This window comes from Ruditapes philippinarum, unplaced genomic scaffold (genome assembly GCF_026571515.1).
Source record: "Ruditapes philippinarum isolate M1 unplaced genomic scaffold, ASM2657151v2 ctg125_1_1_1_1, whole genome shotgun sequence".
Taxonomy (NCBI): Eukaryota; Metazoa; Mollusca; class Bivalvia; order Venerida; family Veneridae; genus Ruditapes; species Ruditapes philippinarum.
In genome coordinates, this window is record NW_026853776.1 from 541,499 (window position 1) to 559,826 (window position 18,328).

General features: G+C 32.4%; 1 protein-coding gene across 1 annotated transcript in view; it reads right to left on the reverse strand.

Moving 5' to 3' along the window:
• LOC132737850 (uncharacterized) overlaps positions 1–18,328 on the reverse strand; it is a 128,171-nt gene that overhangs the window by 15,962 nt on the left and 93,881 nt on the right. Inside the window, exons 107-127 of the mRNA XM_060725210.1 lie at positions 17,429–17,557; positions 14,304–14,612; positions 13,735–13,917; positions 13,040–13,171; positions 9,783–9,968; positions 8,911–9,222; positions 7,980–8,126; positions 7,509–7,691; positions 6,786–6,905; positions 6,108–6,290; positions 5,606–5,731; positions 4,982–5,173; positions 4,480–4,608; positions 3,966–4,148; positions 3,440–3,586; positions 2,973–3,121; positions 2,466–2,634; positions 1,719–1,901; positions 1,085–1,399; positions 701–832; positions 95–421 (exon numbers count right to left, since the gene is read on the reverse strand). Of these exons, the coding sequence (XP_060581193.1) occupies positions 95–421; positions 701–832; positions 1,085–1,399; positions 1,719–1,901; positions 2,466–2,634; positions 2,973–3,121; positions 3,440–3,586; positions 3,966–4,148; positions 4,480–4,608; positions 4,982–5,173; positions 5,606–5,731; positions 6,108–6,290; positions 6,786–6,905; positions 7,509–7,691; positions 7,980–8,126; positions 8,911–9,222; positions 9,783–9,968; positions 13,040–13,171; positions 13,735–13,917; positions 14,304–14,612; positions 17,429–17,557 (3,936 nt within the window). The remainder of the gene's footprint in view (positions 1–94; positions 422–700; positions 833–1,084; positions 1,400–1,718; positions 1,902–2,465; positions 2,635–2,972; positions 3,122–3,439; positions 3,587–3,965; positions 4,149–4,479; positions 4,609–4,981; positions 5,174–5,605; positions 5,732–6,107; positions 6,291–6,785; positions 6,906–7,508; positions 7,692–7,979; positions 8,127–8,910; positions 9,223–9,782; positions 9,969–13,039; positions 13,172–13,734; positions 13,918–14,303; positions 14,613–17,428; positions 17,558–18,328) is intronic.

Sequence of the window (18,328 nt, forward strand, 5' to 3'; positions counted from 1 at the left end):
GAAATATTCAAAATTATTTATTACAAAATGTTGACGCTTTACTTTTAATTACATGCTTTACTAATATAATTACACGTATAATGTAACCACTAACCCTGTAAACATTGACATTTTCTGTGGTAAGCAGTCTATTTGTTGTAATCAGTCCAGATATTGGATGAATACTGAACATGTTGCTGAACAAATTGTTGTTGGATATATCAGTCAGATCGTAGTTGACAAGATTTTCTGGGGTTGTAGTATCAGCATCTTCTGCATTCACTGTAATAACGCTAGTTCCGATGGGGTTAAAGTCATAAATCGTGGTTTCGTAGCTCAACTCATCGAATACTGGTGCAAACAAGTTTCTATCGATAGTGATGAAAACTGTTTCCCTGACTTCAGCTACAGGTGCTCCAGTATCGTAGGCAGTCACCAAAAGCTGAAAGAAAATATAGACAATATCGTTACCTTAGTGCAGTAACGGGTTAACTCCTTATATAACTTAATAGGTGTTTACATGTACCTGTTACCGCACAAGGGTGATGGTATACAACCAAAAAAGCAATACCAACCCACAAACAAAAAATCCCCCCCCCCATAAGGCTGGCACAAAAAAAAACAAGAACTTTCTATTCCAACTTGATAAGCAAATTAGTAATTAAATATGAAATGCTGAGGTTCTCATAAATGTTAAAAATGTTATATTTAACAAACTTACTGTAAAAGTCTGGTAACGGTCAAGGTTATTAAGTCTCAAGCTTGTAGTCAAGAAGATTTCTCCTGTAACGGTGTTCAAATTGAAATAATTGGTGCCAGGTGTATATCCATCAAGTCTGTACCTAATATCACCCTGGAAAAAAAAATCAATAAAATCAAATTAATCATCAAAAGACTTATTAAGGGCATTTTATAATTGAATATGACAATCTGAAATACAAGTTAGTTAAAACATATTATCGAAATCTAAAAGAAAATGCTTACACTGACAGCAAGATGTTCTTAAACAGAAATCAGGACATTTTGTGAACAGTATTAAAAGTTATCTTCTAAGGATACATTTGTTATGAAATAAATTAGCTAATAACTGTCAAACTTAGCTAACCTTGAGATCACTGTCAACAGCTCTCACTGTGTATACAGTGCTATTGATAGCTTGGTTAATGCGAACGTTAGTGACATATGGAGTATTGACAAATCGTGGAGGGGCACTATCACGGAGTACAGTTATCTCAACAGTGGCCTGGTCACTTCTCTGAACACCTGTTGGCCTGTCATCAACAACACGGACAGAGAATGAGAAGCTGTTTCTTGTGGTCTCAGTCAATGGTTTCCTTAATGTAATTTCTCCTGTTCTTGGTGTAATATAGAAGAACTCCAAGTCAGTATTGTCACCTTGATGTGAGAAATACAAGGCATCCTGAAAAATTAAAAAAAAAATGTTTTCAATAAATGTCAATTGCAAATGGCAATTACAATCCATGCAAAATTGGCAATTAATTGCATACAATATGTAAATTATTACTTGAATATTGGATCTTATCAATTTTCTTAAATCTTAGAACACTTTTCTCTTGAGTTTGATTGGTTTGAATAATTTGGCTCATCTGGAGGCTTGCAGCTTTAAATATTCACAAAAAAATATGTGCCAGCAATATTTAAACTCGCAAATGTATTAAAAGATCATCAAGTATGATGACCAACAAACCAAAACTAATATTAAGTTATTGAGCACTTACTCCATCAGCATCTGCAGCTGTTACAGTCACAACAACTGTACCAACAGCAAAGGTGTCAGCAATGGTCCTTCTATAGATAGATGGGTTGAAAGCTGGACTATTCTGGTTTCTCAATACTTGAATGGAGAGGTCACCTCTTGCTACTTGACCTCTATTTGCACTATCATAAGCTGTGAATCTGGCCTGTAAATAGAAATCAATTAATTGGATGAGAAAATTTAATTAATTTATCAGATTAACAAATTTAAAACAATTAAAATTTAATAGAATCTGAATGTAAAGTGTCTGCATCTTAAAAATTCAACATTTATCTTTCCAACTGTGTAATACACTTGCTTTGTTGTCTTTAAAATTGTTTACTTTGTTCACTTCTTCCTAATTGGACAGCCAGAATTATACAGTGTAGTCAATTTGCAAACATGTGCAGGATGGCTTATCTATATAATGATAACATATGAGATTATACATTTTATTTCAGCTTGATTGTTAAACAAGTTCCTTGAACTTAAATGAAGTATTCCTATACAAGTACTATTTCCTGGATACAGTACTGACATCATAAGGGGGCATCGTTATGATCCAATTAGGGTTTTGAATTTACTACCAATTTAATAGTAACCATGATCACAAGGCCAGCATGATCACAAGGCCACCATGATCACAAGGCCACCGTTTCTTTTATCTATTATGGCTGCCAGCAATCATAAGGCTAAAAGCAAAATAAAATGGCACAATAAGTTTTCTTACAGTGTAGATAGTGTTCTGTGTGGTGTCTGATAACAGGCTGTTTCTCAGGGTAACTACACCAGTAGATGAATCTACAGTGAAGAAACTTTGAACTGGGAATTGTCCTTCTAATCCATAAACAATTTGGCCTTCTAGATCATCATCAACAGCTGTTACTGTGAACACAGATCTGGATAGAAAAATTGATGTGTATAAAAACAAGTCATTTCATCAAATATATCATTATGCTCGAGCTATGATGGATCTTTCCAGACAAAAATACAACCGTGTTAGTAATAAGACTACACTGAAAGTAATATCAACATGTTAACTTTCAAGTATTATTGACAGAAGATGAAGTGCTTGTCTGTATATTTTGTTTCAGACAGGAAACACGCTGCAGAAGTTAACTGAGCAACCCTTAGTAAGCTAGCTTGATAGCTTCTACACATGAAAGAATTCTGTGTTGAAACTGATAGACGACCAAAGATGATGGAACAAATCTTAACTATATGATTAAAAGTTTACCTCTCAGTTGGTGTATCTTCATCCAGATTTATAGAAGATGGAAGATTTGTGAAACGTGGTGGATTCAGGTCACGTAGTACAGTCACGTACACAGTGGCAGTATTCGATTGCGGGTTTTGATCACGATTGTCAGATGCACGTACTGTTAGCTATAAACAAAAATACATAGAAGGATTAAATCTTTCTACAGAATTTATAACTGCACTGAAATATACAATGCACTAATGGATACTGGCAACATCTGTCTATTTATAGCAGAGTTTATAGTTTTTAAGAACAAAACAATATCATACACATATAAATGTAACTTTAATAACAGTCATCTGTTATAAAAAAAACACTAATGGTCTGCTTTTCCATAGTCAATAATTTTATAACACAAGTGTTACTAACAAAAACTGGTATAAAGGAGTTTAACTGTATAGGAATAGAAGCTGTTTATACGTCAGGTTATTTTTTTTACTTACAATGTATTCCTGTCTGTCGGAGTTATCAGACACTAAATCAGTATTGACATAGACAAAACAAGAGTCGGCATCCACTTGGAAATATGTTCGGAAATTGTTTCCAATAACACTTCCAGATTCCGTCTGTAAACTACATGTGACTGCATCCTGAAGAAATTTAGCGAAGAGCATATGTAAAATAGAATATAAGCTTGTGATATATGTCTTCAAAATTCAATTGAATTGAATAAAAAAAACTTATGCAAATATAAAGTATATAGTGATTCAATTGCATTAAAATAGGGGAAAATACAATGATCTACTCCAAAGACAGGAGCATGGTATTTATATTTTTCAAGGTCATAAAAGCAAAAGGCTAAAAATTCCATTTTCAATTTTACATTTTTTAGAATGTAGTACATAACGTATTTTCAAAAGTCTGACTCATTATTTCTAATCATTTGATTAATTTTTTTAAACAGTTTCTTTATCATTAGAAAAACTCTTTAAATTTTTGGCTTGATTAAACAAAATGCAAATATCTTACGCCATCAGGATCCGAGACAGTTAGCTTCTGTATGTATGACTGAACTGGTGTGGTTTCATCAATGGTCAATCTGTATATTTGAGGATTAAATATTGGTCCATTCAAGTTCCTTAGAACTGTAATGAAGACTTCAGCCGTTGCCTGCAGACGTGGAGCTCCTGTGTCATAGGCCACTACTCGCAACTGTAAAAGTTATAAATCCCTTCGCTTTACTTCAATATCATGACATATGACAAATTAAGCAACATAATATTATATGGTTCAAGCCTGAAGTCATACAAGCATAATGGTGGGTCATATAGGAACTTTTAAGGTTTATCAATGTAGTAAGACCTAAGATGGCCAACTATGCATTTTTTCATACACATGCTGGAAAGTAGACAGATCAGCTAACATTTAGTAGTATATACCTACACATTCCTTATTGCTATCAATGTGCTGAGAATACTATATACAGTAAGTAGAAATAATAATACAATAAACTTAAAATTCTTCAATATATAAAAATACTTACTGTGTAAGTACCAAGTCTGATTCCATCATTACGAAGATTCTGTCTTACACGAATATCACCATCATCAATGTCAACCTTGAAGAAGCTCGGGGCAGGATAATCACCTATATCATTGTATTCAATTCGGTTCTGAAAAACAAAAATAAGTAGTATGATAGCTAGGGACCAGGAGGGATGTAACACATTTTCATTATGCCTCATGTACAGACTCAATCAAACTGAGTCTGCAATTTTCAAGTAATTTTGTTGTGATTAATGCTTTCGGGGGATCACCCTTCTTCCAGATTTTTAATCTTCAACACTGAAAGAAATTTAATTTACAAGTTGAAAGATCTGTGATAGAAATCACCTACAGAATAACTTGGATGGTAAACAAACTCGTTAAGATCTCACATTTACTTCTTTCACATCATACAAAAAAATGATCTCTAGAATTATACCATTTAATTTGGCTCAGGTCACCTGGTGACTTTTCCAAGTTTTTAAGAAGCTATATACTTACAATAAGTCCCTGTCTGGTAGCTGTAACCTTGATGATACTGTTTTCTACATCTTCATCTTCATTAATGGTTACCTGGTAACGGGCATTGTTTGTAAACACTGGTGTGGCAAGGTCACGTGTTACAAAGATAACAACATTTGCTGTTCCAATATTGTTGCTAGGGTAACCATTATCATTGGCAGTAACTCGACACTGAAAAAGATAGCATATACATGTATAATTAGTGTCAGGATTCTTATCAGATTAAAAATATAATTTTCATATCTTACTTAAATAGAAAGTTAAGGACAAGTTTCTTTGCAAATTTATTATGTTTATTATACTTTTAATAATTTGAATGATTTTTAAGAAGCGGAATTAAAGCAAACTTATTATCATTTTCTAAACATGTAAAAAGAGATGCTTCACTAGTAATCTTATGCTCGCTAGCCACATGGGTTCAAACCCTGTCAGGGGCCAAGTCGTTTCCTTGAGCAAGAAACTTTACACTGATTGCTCAGTACTGGTTGGTTCCACGATTGGATTTAAAACACTTATAGCTTCCTACACTATCAAACTAAAATAAATTCTGTATAAACCAAAGACGCTGCACTGGTGTATTATTACAATAGTAAAAAAGCTTACATTATAGGATGTAACACCAGTATTGAGGAGTGACCTCTGTAAACGAATCTCTCCATTGTTGAGTATATAGAACATCTGTTCACATAAATTGTTCAAATCACCAGTCAATGAATAAGTGAGATAATCCTGAAATAAATTTTTAAACACCGTTTTTAAGTAAAATTATATATTTATAATTAAAGCAAAAATATTTGATGGTTGGTTAGATAACTTCGACACTAAATCACAATTACATGTATTTCAAATATCTTGATTATCTGGGTGTATAATTAAAATTTTAACTCACCCTAAACAAAGTTTGGTTGAAAGTTTTTATGATACACTACAAAAAATTTTCATAGAATTTGAAACTGGTACTTTTTTAAGGTCCTGAATGAGGTATCCAAAACATGGTATTTTTACTTAAGTGTTTTAAATTTTATGCATATATTAATGAACAAAAACTAACAAGTTTAATAGAATGATAAAAATTTACAAAGGCTAATATTTCAATAGGACATACATTATCAGCATCACTGGCTGTCACTCTTATTATATTAGATCCAGTTTCAGTGTCTTCTGGTATTGTCTGCGTGTATGAAGGAGGTTGGAATACAGGAGCATTCACATTACGTCTGACAGAAATTGTGACGTCTGCTGTTGCTTGTTGATTGGGTGTCAAACTGTCGTATGCTACAACTCTCAACTGAAATATTAATATCAAACCATGATAGAAAACTGGGAAAGGAGTAATCTATCAGAAGCAATGACAACAAAATATGAAGATTGCAGACTGCGTTTGAAGAGCAATTGGTCTGAAGTCAGCGAGGTTTACAAACCAGTCACATCTTGAATAATTACTACTGATTACAATTCTACATTGTATTTACATTTTTAGTATTTCATTTACAAAATAATACATGGCAGTACATTACAAATAGTATTGAATATGTTACACTTATATTAGCAAATTGTGAAAAAAAATGTATTTCTTATACATTTTGGATTTGGATATGAAAACAGGCATCACATACTTATGTTAATTCATCTCCCTAAGTGTTGGAAGAAGAATGGCTGAAATTCGATAAGTTATGTAATGTTTAAGGATATATAAATGTAATTATAATTATAATTAGGTTTACTTTTTACTTTTTTGTTATCTACTATACTTGAAAATACACACAAACTTTAGTATACTTACGACATATTCCATATCTCTATCCGATCTCAATGTTCCTCGACTAAACACTTGACCATTGCTACCAACAAAGAAGAAACTTGGAGCCGTATTCAAACCAATTACACTGTACATCATCACACCCTGTAATGATAAAAAATATATTTTAGAAACCAAGGACTATTTATACTATACCAACATCCAGTAAAATTATCTGAAATTTCTCCAGGACTTGTTGCAAATATTCCATATTCATATGATCAAGTCATGAAAGAGTTGTGGTACAAAATGTCTGTTATTTAACACACACACAATTTTTGTAAGTCAACTGAATAAAAATGTTTTGGAATTAGATATAATTCTGATACTTTAAGTAGAATTTTATCCATTAATGATTACATGCATGGGCCATTCGCTTTTAAAGCAATAAACTACCATATTTCTTCTATACAAGCATTTTGGAAGCTTTTTTTTATTTAAAAAAATAGTATAATTTTATATACTAGCTTTATATACTTTAAACCCTTAAAGTGCTGGAACCAAAAGCGTTAAGCCTTTGCCACCAGTATAGAGCCAGGCCAGCCTGTACATCTGTGCAATCTGATCAGGCTCTATACGGTTGGCTGACAAACTTTAATTATTCAAATTGATATTCCTAAAATTGATATTGGACTGTCCCAAAAATGGAAGTGGGACAAGTCCAATTGAAATATTTAGCATGGTAAGGGTTAAAGTTTTGAATAATACCTGTCCATCAGCATCTGTAGCTGTGACCCTATAGATCTGTGAGGCGTTATTTCTTCCCTCTTCTATCGTTGTGGAATATGGAAGATTAATAAACACTGGCAGTACTGCCCTTGTAATGAGAATGGTCACAGACACAGTGGTGCTTCGTCTTGGATTACCACTGTCAATGGCTCTCATTGTAAACTATACAAACACAAAAATACACAATGACATCATTGAAACATCAATAGTTTAAAAAGTTTTAACGCGTCTTATTTCAAAATACATTTATATATTATCCAAGATACTAACACCGAATTGTTTTGACTGCATATCATTTTTACAACTAGAGCTAATAATCGCTTTCACTTAATGTCATATCAAAAATTGATACTAAAATCTATGACCATATGGCTTTACTTGGCTAACAGGTATACAAGAAGTCTTCACACATACATAGATTTTTATAACAAACAAAATATAAGTAATTACCGAATACTGGTTCAATGGTGCATTGGTAAGTGCTTGTCTAAGGTAGATTTCTCCAGTTACTTGGTTGACAAAGAAGAAGTCCAAAGAGTTGCTTCCAGCTATGTTTGATGCAATTGTATCCTCCACAATATCATATGTTACTGAATCCTTTAATGATAAAATAAAAATATTCTTCAAACTCCCATCTTGTTGCATTCAGTATTTCCATTTGTACATTGTACTTTTATGTCAAAATAGAAAGTTTTTAAAGCAGCAAGCCTGCCTCCAGATTCAAGCTAATTTTCATGAAAATCTTTGAACTGTTTTAAAAATCAAAATATTTTCTAGTGAACAAAAAGTAATTTACACAATGCAAATGACACTTGATATCTATGAAAATTACCAAAAATAGGTCACATAATGCAAAAATAGCCCTTACTGCATTAATCACACAGCAGAGATATGGTGATAAATACTGCAAAATCAGTCATTCATTGCATAACATGTAAATTATTTTTTTGAATTGTGAACATTTTTCTTTCTTTAATCTTGGTATTTTTTTTCAAGGAGGTTGAATTTCTTGAAACAGTTTGACTCATTTGGAGGCATACAGCTTTAGACCTATCATACTCGATATATTTAGGACAGAAAACATTACAAATGTCTCAAATATTCTTTTTGTATCATTAACGCATGTCAGTTAAAGATAAATTGCATAAGTGATAATAAGTGTTCATGTTTTTATTCTCTAAAATATAGTGATTTACATGAAGGTTCATGTAATCTAAATCTTGCTGATGAGCAATCAGTTGAAGTTTGATTTTATTACTTAACGATAAAGGTTTTAATGCATTTCATAAATATTTCATATCTTTTATTACACTCACACATTTTTTCAAATTATTTCTAGTTTGTTTTTTTCAAGAGCTTAGAAAAGACAACAATTACTAACCCCATCTGTATCAGTTGCTAATACTGTAAGTACTGGAACACCCAACGAGTATTCTTCGCTGACCGTCCTACGGTAAGATGCTTCCGACCATCGAGGTACACTCGGGTTTCTTATAACTGAGATCAAGACATCAGCAGTGTCACGGAGGCCAGGATCAGCTGAATCGTAAGTTATTACACGTAGGGTGTAACGATCGCGAGCTACACCATCCTCCTTGAGGGAACGTCGCACATAAACGTTTCCACTTACACGGTCTACATCAAAGAATGTTTGAGCAGGATATATGCCAATTGTCTCAAAGTTCAATGGGCCCTGTAAAATAAATAAAAATAAATAAATTTCTTCATTATTTTTTTTTTCAATAATTTTGATCACTCCTCTTATCAAATTCAGCATAAATCAAACACTAGTTGTTCTGATCATTTTATTTATCAATGTCAATAAGAACTAATTGAATTAACGTTTTAATGGCCACCTTTATAATGGCCAGATTCCAGTCAAAATAGATGTAATCAGCTAATGGTGAATGTCGGGTTTTCAAAGTTAAATTCCCCAACACAAACTTTTTTACTACTATTGCTTCATTGTGCTGTACTGTTTACAATAGTCAACCTATTGCCAATAATTTGGAAATTGTAATAGTAAAAGCGTGTATGTACCCCAAATTTGCATTGAAAAACCCAAATTATTCTAAATCTTGCGGTATGTCTTTTTCTAAACACTTCTCAATATATATACAAGAACTCATTACACTGGCTAATACATAACACCATTAAAGTAACCCAGCAGAGAAAAGCCCAATATGTTACTTAAAGTATACAAATTTAATCAGAAGGAAAAACATATTAACTCTCTATATTAATTGTAATTACCTGTGGGTCTTGGTCAACAGCTCGCACAGTGTAGAAGGTCTGGTTGAGGGGCTGATTATCATTTATTTCTACTTGATATGGTTCCCTTATGAATTGGGGCGGATTCTGATCTCTTATGATGTTAACTACTACAACAGAATCATCGACACGCTCTGGGTTTCTCTGATCAGAAGCTCGAACCGAGATCTAAAAATACAATTATATATATAATGTATGTACAATGTACAAGTAAATTCAAATTTAAACAAAGCAATTTCTATACAAAATTACATACACTGTACAAGATAATCACTGAAGAAATGCAGAAAATGTATCAATGAAATTGGTCTACTGAACTGTCCATTATTTGTATGAGTGACTTTTTAAAAAAATAAATTTATTGCCATGTATGGATTTAATAATTAGTACTATTTCATGTATTAAGATTTTATGTTGGAGGCTGCCTAAAACTTGGATGCTCGAAGTCGCAAAGGTTTATCACTTAAGTTACAGCAGAATAAAGGGGAAGAAATACAATTTCCGTATTTTAAAATTTCATTTCAAATTCAACCCGTATTCATTCCAATGAAATAATCTCTTTATTTTTCAATGCCTTATTTATTTCTTGACTATGTCAAATAATTTTAAAGATGTACAATGTATTTGTAAAATAAATAAAAAATAAATGTAAATAATACATAAAAATATACTAATCATGCATTATATATTTTTCAATTAAATTGCAACTAACTACCTGAAGTCAAAATACATAAACATTTTTAAAAAAGGCTTATATATATAACTAAAAAATTAATGTGCATATGAGGAACAAAAGCAAAAGTTAGGTGTAATAAAACAACTGCCATAAAATATGCCTATCATTTATTATTGACAAATACAGAAAATGTATCATAAGTATGCAAATGAGGCTATTCCCAATTTTATGAAAAATAGATTTTGGATTTTTAGTTAAAACATATTAATCAAAATCTAGTGAAGACTAGATTCACCATTTTTATAGACGAGGCCAATACTGATAATGTCATATGATGACTTTCAATTGTCATGGAGGAGAAAACCTTCCCATTAATTTAACATAAAAAATATTTACATGCTTAATAAGCTTTAAACCAATTCCAGTATGGGGTAAATTATTCCACTTGAACGTCCTTGTATTAGAAAGAGCATCGAAACACGAGGCTACCCGATTTGTACAAGGGGGCATAGCGCCTAAGTGTAAATCTTACTGCCAACTGTTTTTAATGTTCTTTCTCTTTTGTATCATTGGCAAAAATAATAAACGCACTTTCCATGTTGTCACAAAAAGATACTGCAGAAAACCAATGCACGAGCATCTGAATATTATTTTTCTATCGTTATTCCTTTCCCTGTCATCACAATACGTAAACCCCAGATAATATACACCAATCCATGAGCATGCTTATTTTATCCCGGACAAAAAGTGCAGTCAAAGTAAGAGTGTGGTAACTAATACCTGCACTTCTGTTAATGTACTGTGTACATATGGCTATGATTTAACTTGTACACATTTGACACGTTTTCAATAGAAAGGTCTCCAAACTATGAAACAATAATCATTTAATCATCTCTAACCGGACATGCCATATATTTGTGTGAACAATATAAAACATAAGTCTTAAAGCATGCAGTCTAGGTAGCATAGAAAGCTTGTGTAAAATATATTTACTACAATATCATTGCTTTTCACTCTGGACAATCAATTACAATCATTAATCCTTACTTTACTGAATTTGTATAATGGACAAAAATAGCCAATATACAAGATGCAACATGCTTTATTACATCTAGCATAATCAACCTACTTAACTGCTGAATTACAATGTTTGATTTTTTGTTCAATTGTGAAAAGTTCACTGAGTTTAGATTGAAAATAAACCCCAATCCTACAGGTATTTCCAAAACTTTTTGTCCAGTTAATCATTAAAATATTGTAATAAATATATGTCAAGCTTAACATTTTAATGGCTTCAACTAAACTACTAATTTAAATTTCAAGCAATAATTCTAAATAAGAATATATATATCATCGCCACATCTACCTGCAATCGGTCCTGAAATAGCATAATACAAGATATAAATAACCACAGAATGTTCTTAAAATAATAATCGAGTTATAAACATAACATTACATTGTTAAAGGTGTATTCACCGTCATATTCTGGTGGCACAAATCTTTGAAGAAAACAAAATGGCAAATTATAACAAAAGAAAATATTCCTTTTCAATATCATGATCACAATATTACAGGGTTTTCATTTTTATCTGAGGCAACAGATGCGCCAACAAAAACAACCAATTTGGCCAATTAAGGGTCAAGGGGGACATTTTAATCTACAGACTGAAAATACAACCCATTTTAACAGCATTTTAACCAATTTTTACAGCATTTTAACCAATTTTAACAGCATTCAACAAATTTTAGCAGCATTTCAACAAATTTTAACAGCATTTCAACCAATATTAACAGCATTTCTACTGATGATATGGATCGCCAATCTATTATTAATGAAAACCCTGTATTAGACATTTGCACACTGAATCCAATTAACAAGGAGATGACAAGTATATCATATTCCTTAAACTGTATACAATTTTGTACCATTACAAGTACCAAAGTAATCAGTTTGAAATCAAGAAAAATTTTATGCCACAATTCCATAAAAAAAATAATGCATCAAATTTCACTCCGCTCCATCAATGAAAACTTGACACACTAATGTTTTTCCTTTACTTAAAAATGACTTGACCTTGACTATTCTGAATCATATCATTCTATGTATTTCAGTTATTTCATTTTCTTATCCATCAATGTATTCAATGACCATTTTATCATATAATCAATTCCACCATTTTCTTATCAATCTCCTGGTTTTCTTATTTATCAATGACTTGTGTTCAAAATGATCACTGAAATACAACTATTGTAGCTCCATCAATGACCAACATCGGTCAAGTTAATACCAGAGTATACCACTCAAAATTTTTAATTCCAGAACTGTCCTGTTTCAAAACGTTACACCTCATCTTAGTGTTATGATAGATCCTTATTATAAAATACATGAAATGAAAACCTTAAAGAATGACCAAAACCACAAAACTTAAAATGATACAGGCTTGCTTTGCATCTGTTTATGGATGGCACCCATAACACCTGCTGAATGAAAGAAAATGACATAGAAATATGTATAAAGTACAATCATTCATAGAGCAGCTAGTTCCATTATTAAAATACTTACGCCAATTTGTATTTCACTAAAGTCTGTTAGAGATTTAACAAGCCAGATATTTCCATTGTCTGGATGTAGGTAGAAATGATCACGAGCAATGTTATTTGTGATCACATCTAATAAACTGTAACGAATGACATCCTGAAAGAAAAATATGTTGAAACTAAACTTTTTGAAATTTTAGCATAGTTTGTAATTTTACAATTTTTCATCTTTAATGTCCAATTTTTAAGAGAAAATTAACTAGAAAGACATTTTGAATGATTTTTATTTAAATAATGCATATATAAAATTACAGAAATAATAATGTCAGATAGGTTCTTATATAATTATATTTCCAATATATATACAGTATATAAACCCATATAGTATTATTGAAGAAAATGACTTAAGATAAATGATTTTTATTCCAACCTTAATGAAAAAATACAAAACTACCCCAAAATATATCTGATAAATCATTTCATTTTCCAAGTAAAGACGTGACCTAGTGGTTAAGGTGTCTGCCTATCAATCCGGGGATCACAGGTTCAAGCCCTACTCTGGTCTGGAACTTGTTTTGCAATTGAGCTAAAATAGATAAGTTTAAACTAACAAGTATACCCGTCTTATCTATACCAGTCACTGATATTTGGGACTGAAAATTGGCACAGGCATACCCGTTCTGAATGTAATTACAGGGTTAAAATGAAATTTTCACTTACTCCATCAGCATCATTGGCTGTGATTCTATATACACTGGTTCCTACTGTAGTTGATTCTGGTAAATTAACAGAGTAGGGTTCTTCCAAGAAGATCGGCTCGTTTTCATTTCTTGATACGCTGATGACAACAGTTGCCGTGGCAACTTCACGTGGAACAAGACTGTCATATGCACCAACACGTAGCTGAAGAATTAAATTACAACCAGTTTTGAGGCTATTTTTTACAAAAATTATTTCTCTTATTTTAGATTATTGTAGTCTATTGCAAGCTAAATAACTTATATACATAATACTTTCTTATCAATCATTTAGTCATATTCATAATCCTGTGTAGCCTATAGTTTGTTTAAAAACTTAGTGATTTATAAGGGGAAGACCTCTAGTTGCAACTCTGCGCATTTTTTTCAGACAGGAACACTGGAGGACGTTAACTCCTTAGTAACAAGCACTTACCAAAGAAAAAAAAAAGAAAAAAAGAAAAATACAGATAATTTATACAACATTTTGATAGGAATTAAATACTAAATACTTTAAAACAAATGAATATTTAAGAATTTGTAAAATCTTACAGTGTATGTGAGTGTTCGATCAAGGCTCAGATCTGAAATGACTGTAACTACACCGTTGTCAGGGTTCACTGTGAAATATCCAGGTGTAAATGAATCACCTAAAACAGTATAAACAATGTCTCCAATCAGATCATTGTCTCTAGCCGTCACCTGGTAGATACGCTCGTTCTGGGCTTGACGCTCCGATATGCCAACACGATATGGATCATTAATGAAGAATGGTGGTTGATTACGTTGAACATTGACAACCACGGAGACGTTTGTGTATTTTGTATTTATTCCACGATTATCATTAGCCTGAACAATCATCTGTTAAAAGAAAAAAAAAGAAATTAAGGTTAGAAGAAAACATACGAGGGGTGTTCAAAAAGTTCGTGGACAAACCGTATAACTTTTAACTCGTTTATTGAAATTACATAAAACATACATTGTTGGATAGACCATTATCATCCCAACAGATACATATCAATATGAACTACAAAACTATAAAACTACATCAACAAGGATAACAGAACTAACATACATATAACATTACCGGCGCACAATACGGTGTAATTATCACGTCAACAAATAACGTCGTTGACGTCGTCGACAAATATAGACCGATACATGTTCATTCTTTCACAATTTTTCAAAGTACCGTCCATTACACTCTATACATCGTTGATGCCGATGAATCCACATTTTAAAAACACTATCAAACCACTCTTTTGTTATCTGTCGTATTATTGATACAGTCTGTTTATTTTATTCTTTCAAATTCTCAAATCGATGGTCCTTAAGCATGTTCTTTATGTGAGAGAATATAGTATAGTCGAAAGGTGAATATGGAGCATGAGTTAATTGTTGAAAACCTAGAACATATGAGGTGGAGCATTATCCTGATGAAACCTGAAACTTTCAAGCGGAACACCCGGTCGCTTTTTTTTGAAGTGCGTACACTAAGTCACGGCGTAGCACCTGTTGAAATAAAGAAGCGTACACAATTTCTCACTACAGGTATCAATGTGAAAAGAATTTTTCTCTCTTAAAATAATACAACACGTGTTTATAAATAAAATATTATTATTTGTGATGATTTGAAAATAATATATACATATTTATCTATCTATTTTCCTACAACTACCGTTAATTTTCTGACATTATTATAAAAACATAACACTCATCATGTGATTGATATTTAACGTGCATGTTACATTAAATGAAGGCACTAAATAAAAAATAAAAATATACCTTTGAATAATATTAATCTGCATTTATGTGCGTATGTCATGTATGTGTCGGAACAGCATGGCAGAGGATCATTCCTTTCCTGTCAGCAAACATCACATACATTTGCTTGCCTGCAGACAGTATCGCACGGGCTTTCATGGGTGGAGGAGAGCCTGAACGACGCCATACTGCGGACTGCGTTTTCGTTTCTGGGTCGTGTAGAAAAAGCCAGGTCTCGTCAGTGGTGATGATGGAGTCTAGAAAGCTGTCACCCAAACGCTGATAATCATGCAGAAACTTTCTTGACTCTATTACTCTTCTTTCCATCTCGTGATCTTTCAATAAGCGTGGTACCCATCTTGCGTGAACCTGAAAATAAACATAATAACATAAATTAATAGCCAGTGTTTTAGTAATTGTTCTATGAAGGCAAATGTTCAATATGCATGTTTAACACGGATAACAAAGATTCAATGTATGCGATGTGTGCATTATGCATAAATTTTTCCGTGTGTTTAACATTTAATAAGTATTCATTTTTCATCGGGAATTTTTTTATCAATTGGAAAATAATTTAAATTATATCAACATTAAATAAAGAAAGGAACAAAAAAGACAAAAATAACAACAACAACAACAACAACAACAACTTACCTTTCTCATATTCATTTGCTTAGTGAGTATGTTGTGTACACTTCCTGTACTAAGTCCAGTTATGTCACACAACTCCCGCACCGTTAGGCGTCGATCTTTTTTGAGTGCGTCAACCAATATTCGGTGCTATGACACGCCAATCGACGTCCGTCTTCCAGACCTAGTATCATCTTCTGTGCTTTCTCTCATATCAAGAAAAGCGTTTGTGCCACTTAAAAACTAATGAACGTGACACAGAATTACTTCCTCTAGCTGTTAGAATCATTTTGTGGGTTTGTGTTGGAGTTTAACCAAGATCTGAGCAAAACTTTATCACGGCGCGTACTTCAGACCTTTCATTTGACGTCATTTTGATGAGATTTCTGGTTTCTCATGTTATGAACAACATTTGGTTCCAACCGTTTAGAGCGTTTAAATTACATCACATTTTGAAATGACGTCATATAATTGTAAATTGACGTTTTCCCGCATTTTCACTTGAAAGTAACCGCTTTATTTAATTCAGTATTGGTTTAAAGTTAAACGTTGTATGAAAATTTCGGCTTGCGCCGATGTTGCGTTGCTATGGTTATTAAAATGCACATAGATTGTGGAAGAAATAAAATTTTAAAATAAATTTATAACTAACTTATAGAAAGAAAAACACACTTTCAATACATATCAACCAAGTTGATTTTATAGAACCACATAAAAATTGACAGCAATAGTCCACGAACTTTTTGAACATACCTCGTACATTCAATTTCTAAACACTTTATACAACAGCTTATTCAAAGTGATGAATTAACAAAAATGTTCTTCTTGAATTACAAGTCTACATCCTTGCTAGGGGTTGGACATTATCGTGGCGATAGAATTGTGTAAAGATGAATGTAGTGTTACCATTTACTCAAAACTGAAGCAATATACGACTCATTGCTACAATCTGTTTATAACAAGAAAATAACATCAAAATTATGCATTCCTTAATCTTTCTTTTCAAGAAACTTTAACAAAAAATGTGCAAAAGCACAGAAATGACATACAGGAAACTTTTTTGTTTCCCTTCTTTTTTTTTTTCCTCTAAGACTAAATATAAAAGATTTTTTTGGTGAATGTCACCTAATAAGGCTTCTGTGAAAAAGACAAAAGTTGGAATATTTGAATGTGAGCTTTCTTTACAAAAATTTATAAGATAATATATTAAATTTTTACCCGAAAACTCACATTTATTTTAATGAAGTACTTTTAATTTTTGAGTGATAACCAACCAAACTTACCGTATATCTGTTGATATTTGGATTACGGAATAATTCCCTCCTCAAGATAACATCACCTGTATCAAAGTTGACCAGGAAGTATTCACTAGCATCTGTACTTGTTGAAATCATTTTGAAGGTCAAATAGTCCTAAAATAGAAACAATAAAGGTTTGCTGGTAATAAATAACCATTGTATCAAGAAATTTTTCATCTTTACACAAAAAAACAACACTTCTGTCAAATTGCTCAATTCAAGTAAATTTTTCCACTTTACAAATCTTGAAATCTTGTCACTTTCCTTCCACTGTCAGCAAGTTATCATTAACCTTCATACACATGCTTGATTGTAGCCTCCATAAATATTTCAGTTAAATAGGTAGTCTGCTAAGAGCTACCTTATTGCACACCTTTTACACTAATCACCTCACAAGCCAACATTTGGCTACTCGGACACTAGCCCTTTCTATCAGCTGAAATCTGTGTCAAGCAAGGATCTATAATTAATAACAGTGCTTGGTATAACACTGCTCAGGACTGAACTGGCAACTAACCAGTCATTGAACTGGCAATCTGCAATTAACCAGGCATTGAACTGGTAGTCTGCAAGTAACCAGGCATTGAACTGGCAATCTGCAATTAACCAGGCATTGAACTGGTAGTCTGCAACTAACCAGGCATTGATCTGGCAATCTGCAATTAACCAGGCATTGAACTGGTAGTCTGCAAGTAACCAGGCATTGAACTGGCAAACTGCAATTAACCAGTCAGTGAACTGGCAATCTGCAACTAACCAGGCAAACACAAATATGACGTCACAGTAGCAATTTCACCTTGGGTAATGTTTACTCTTTCACATCACTAATATTTTTTTGCCCAAACTCATTCAGAACTACCTGGCATTTTTCAAAATCATACCGGT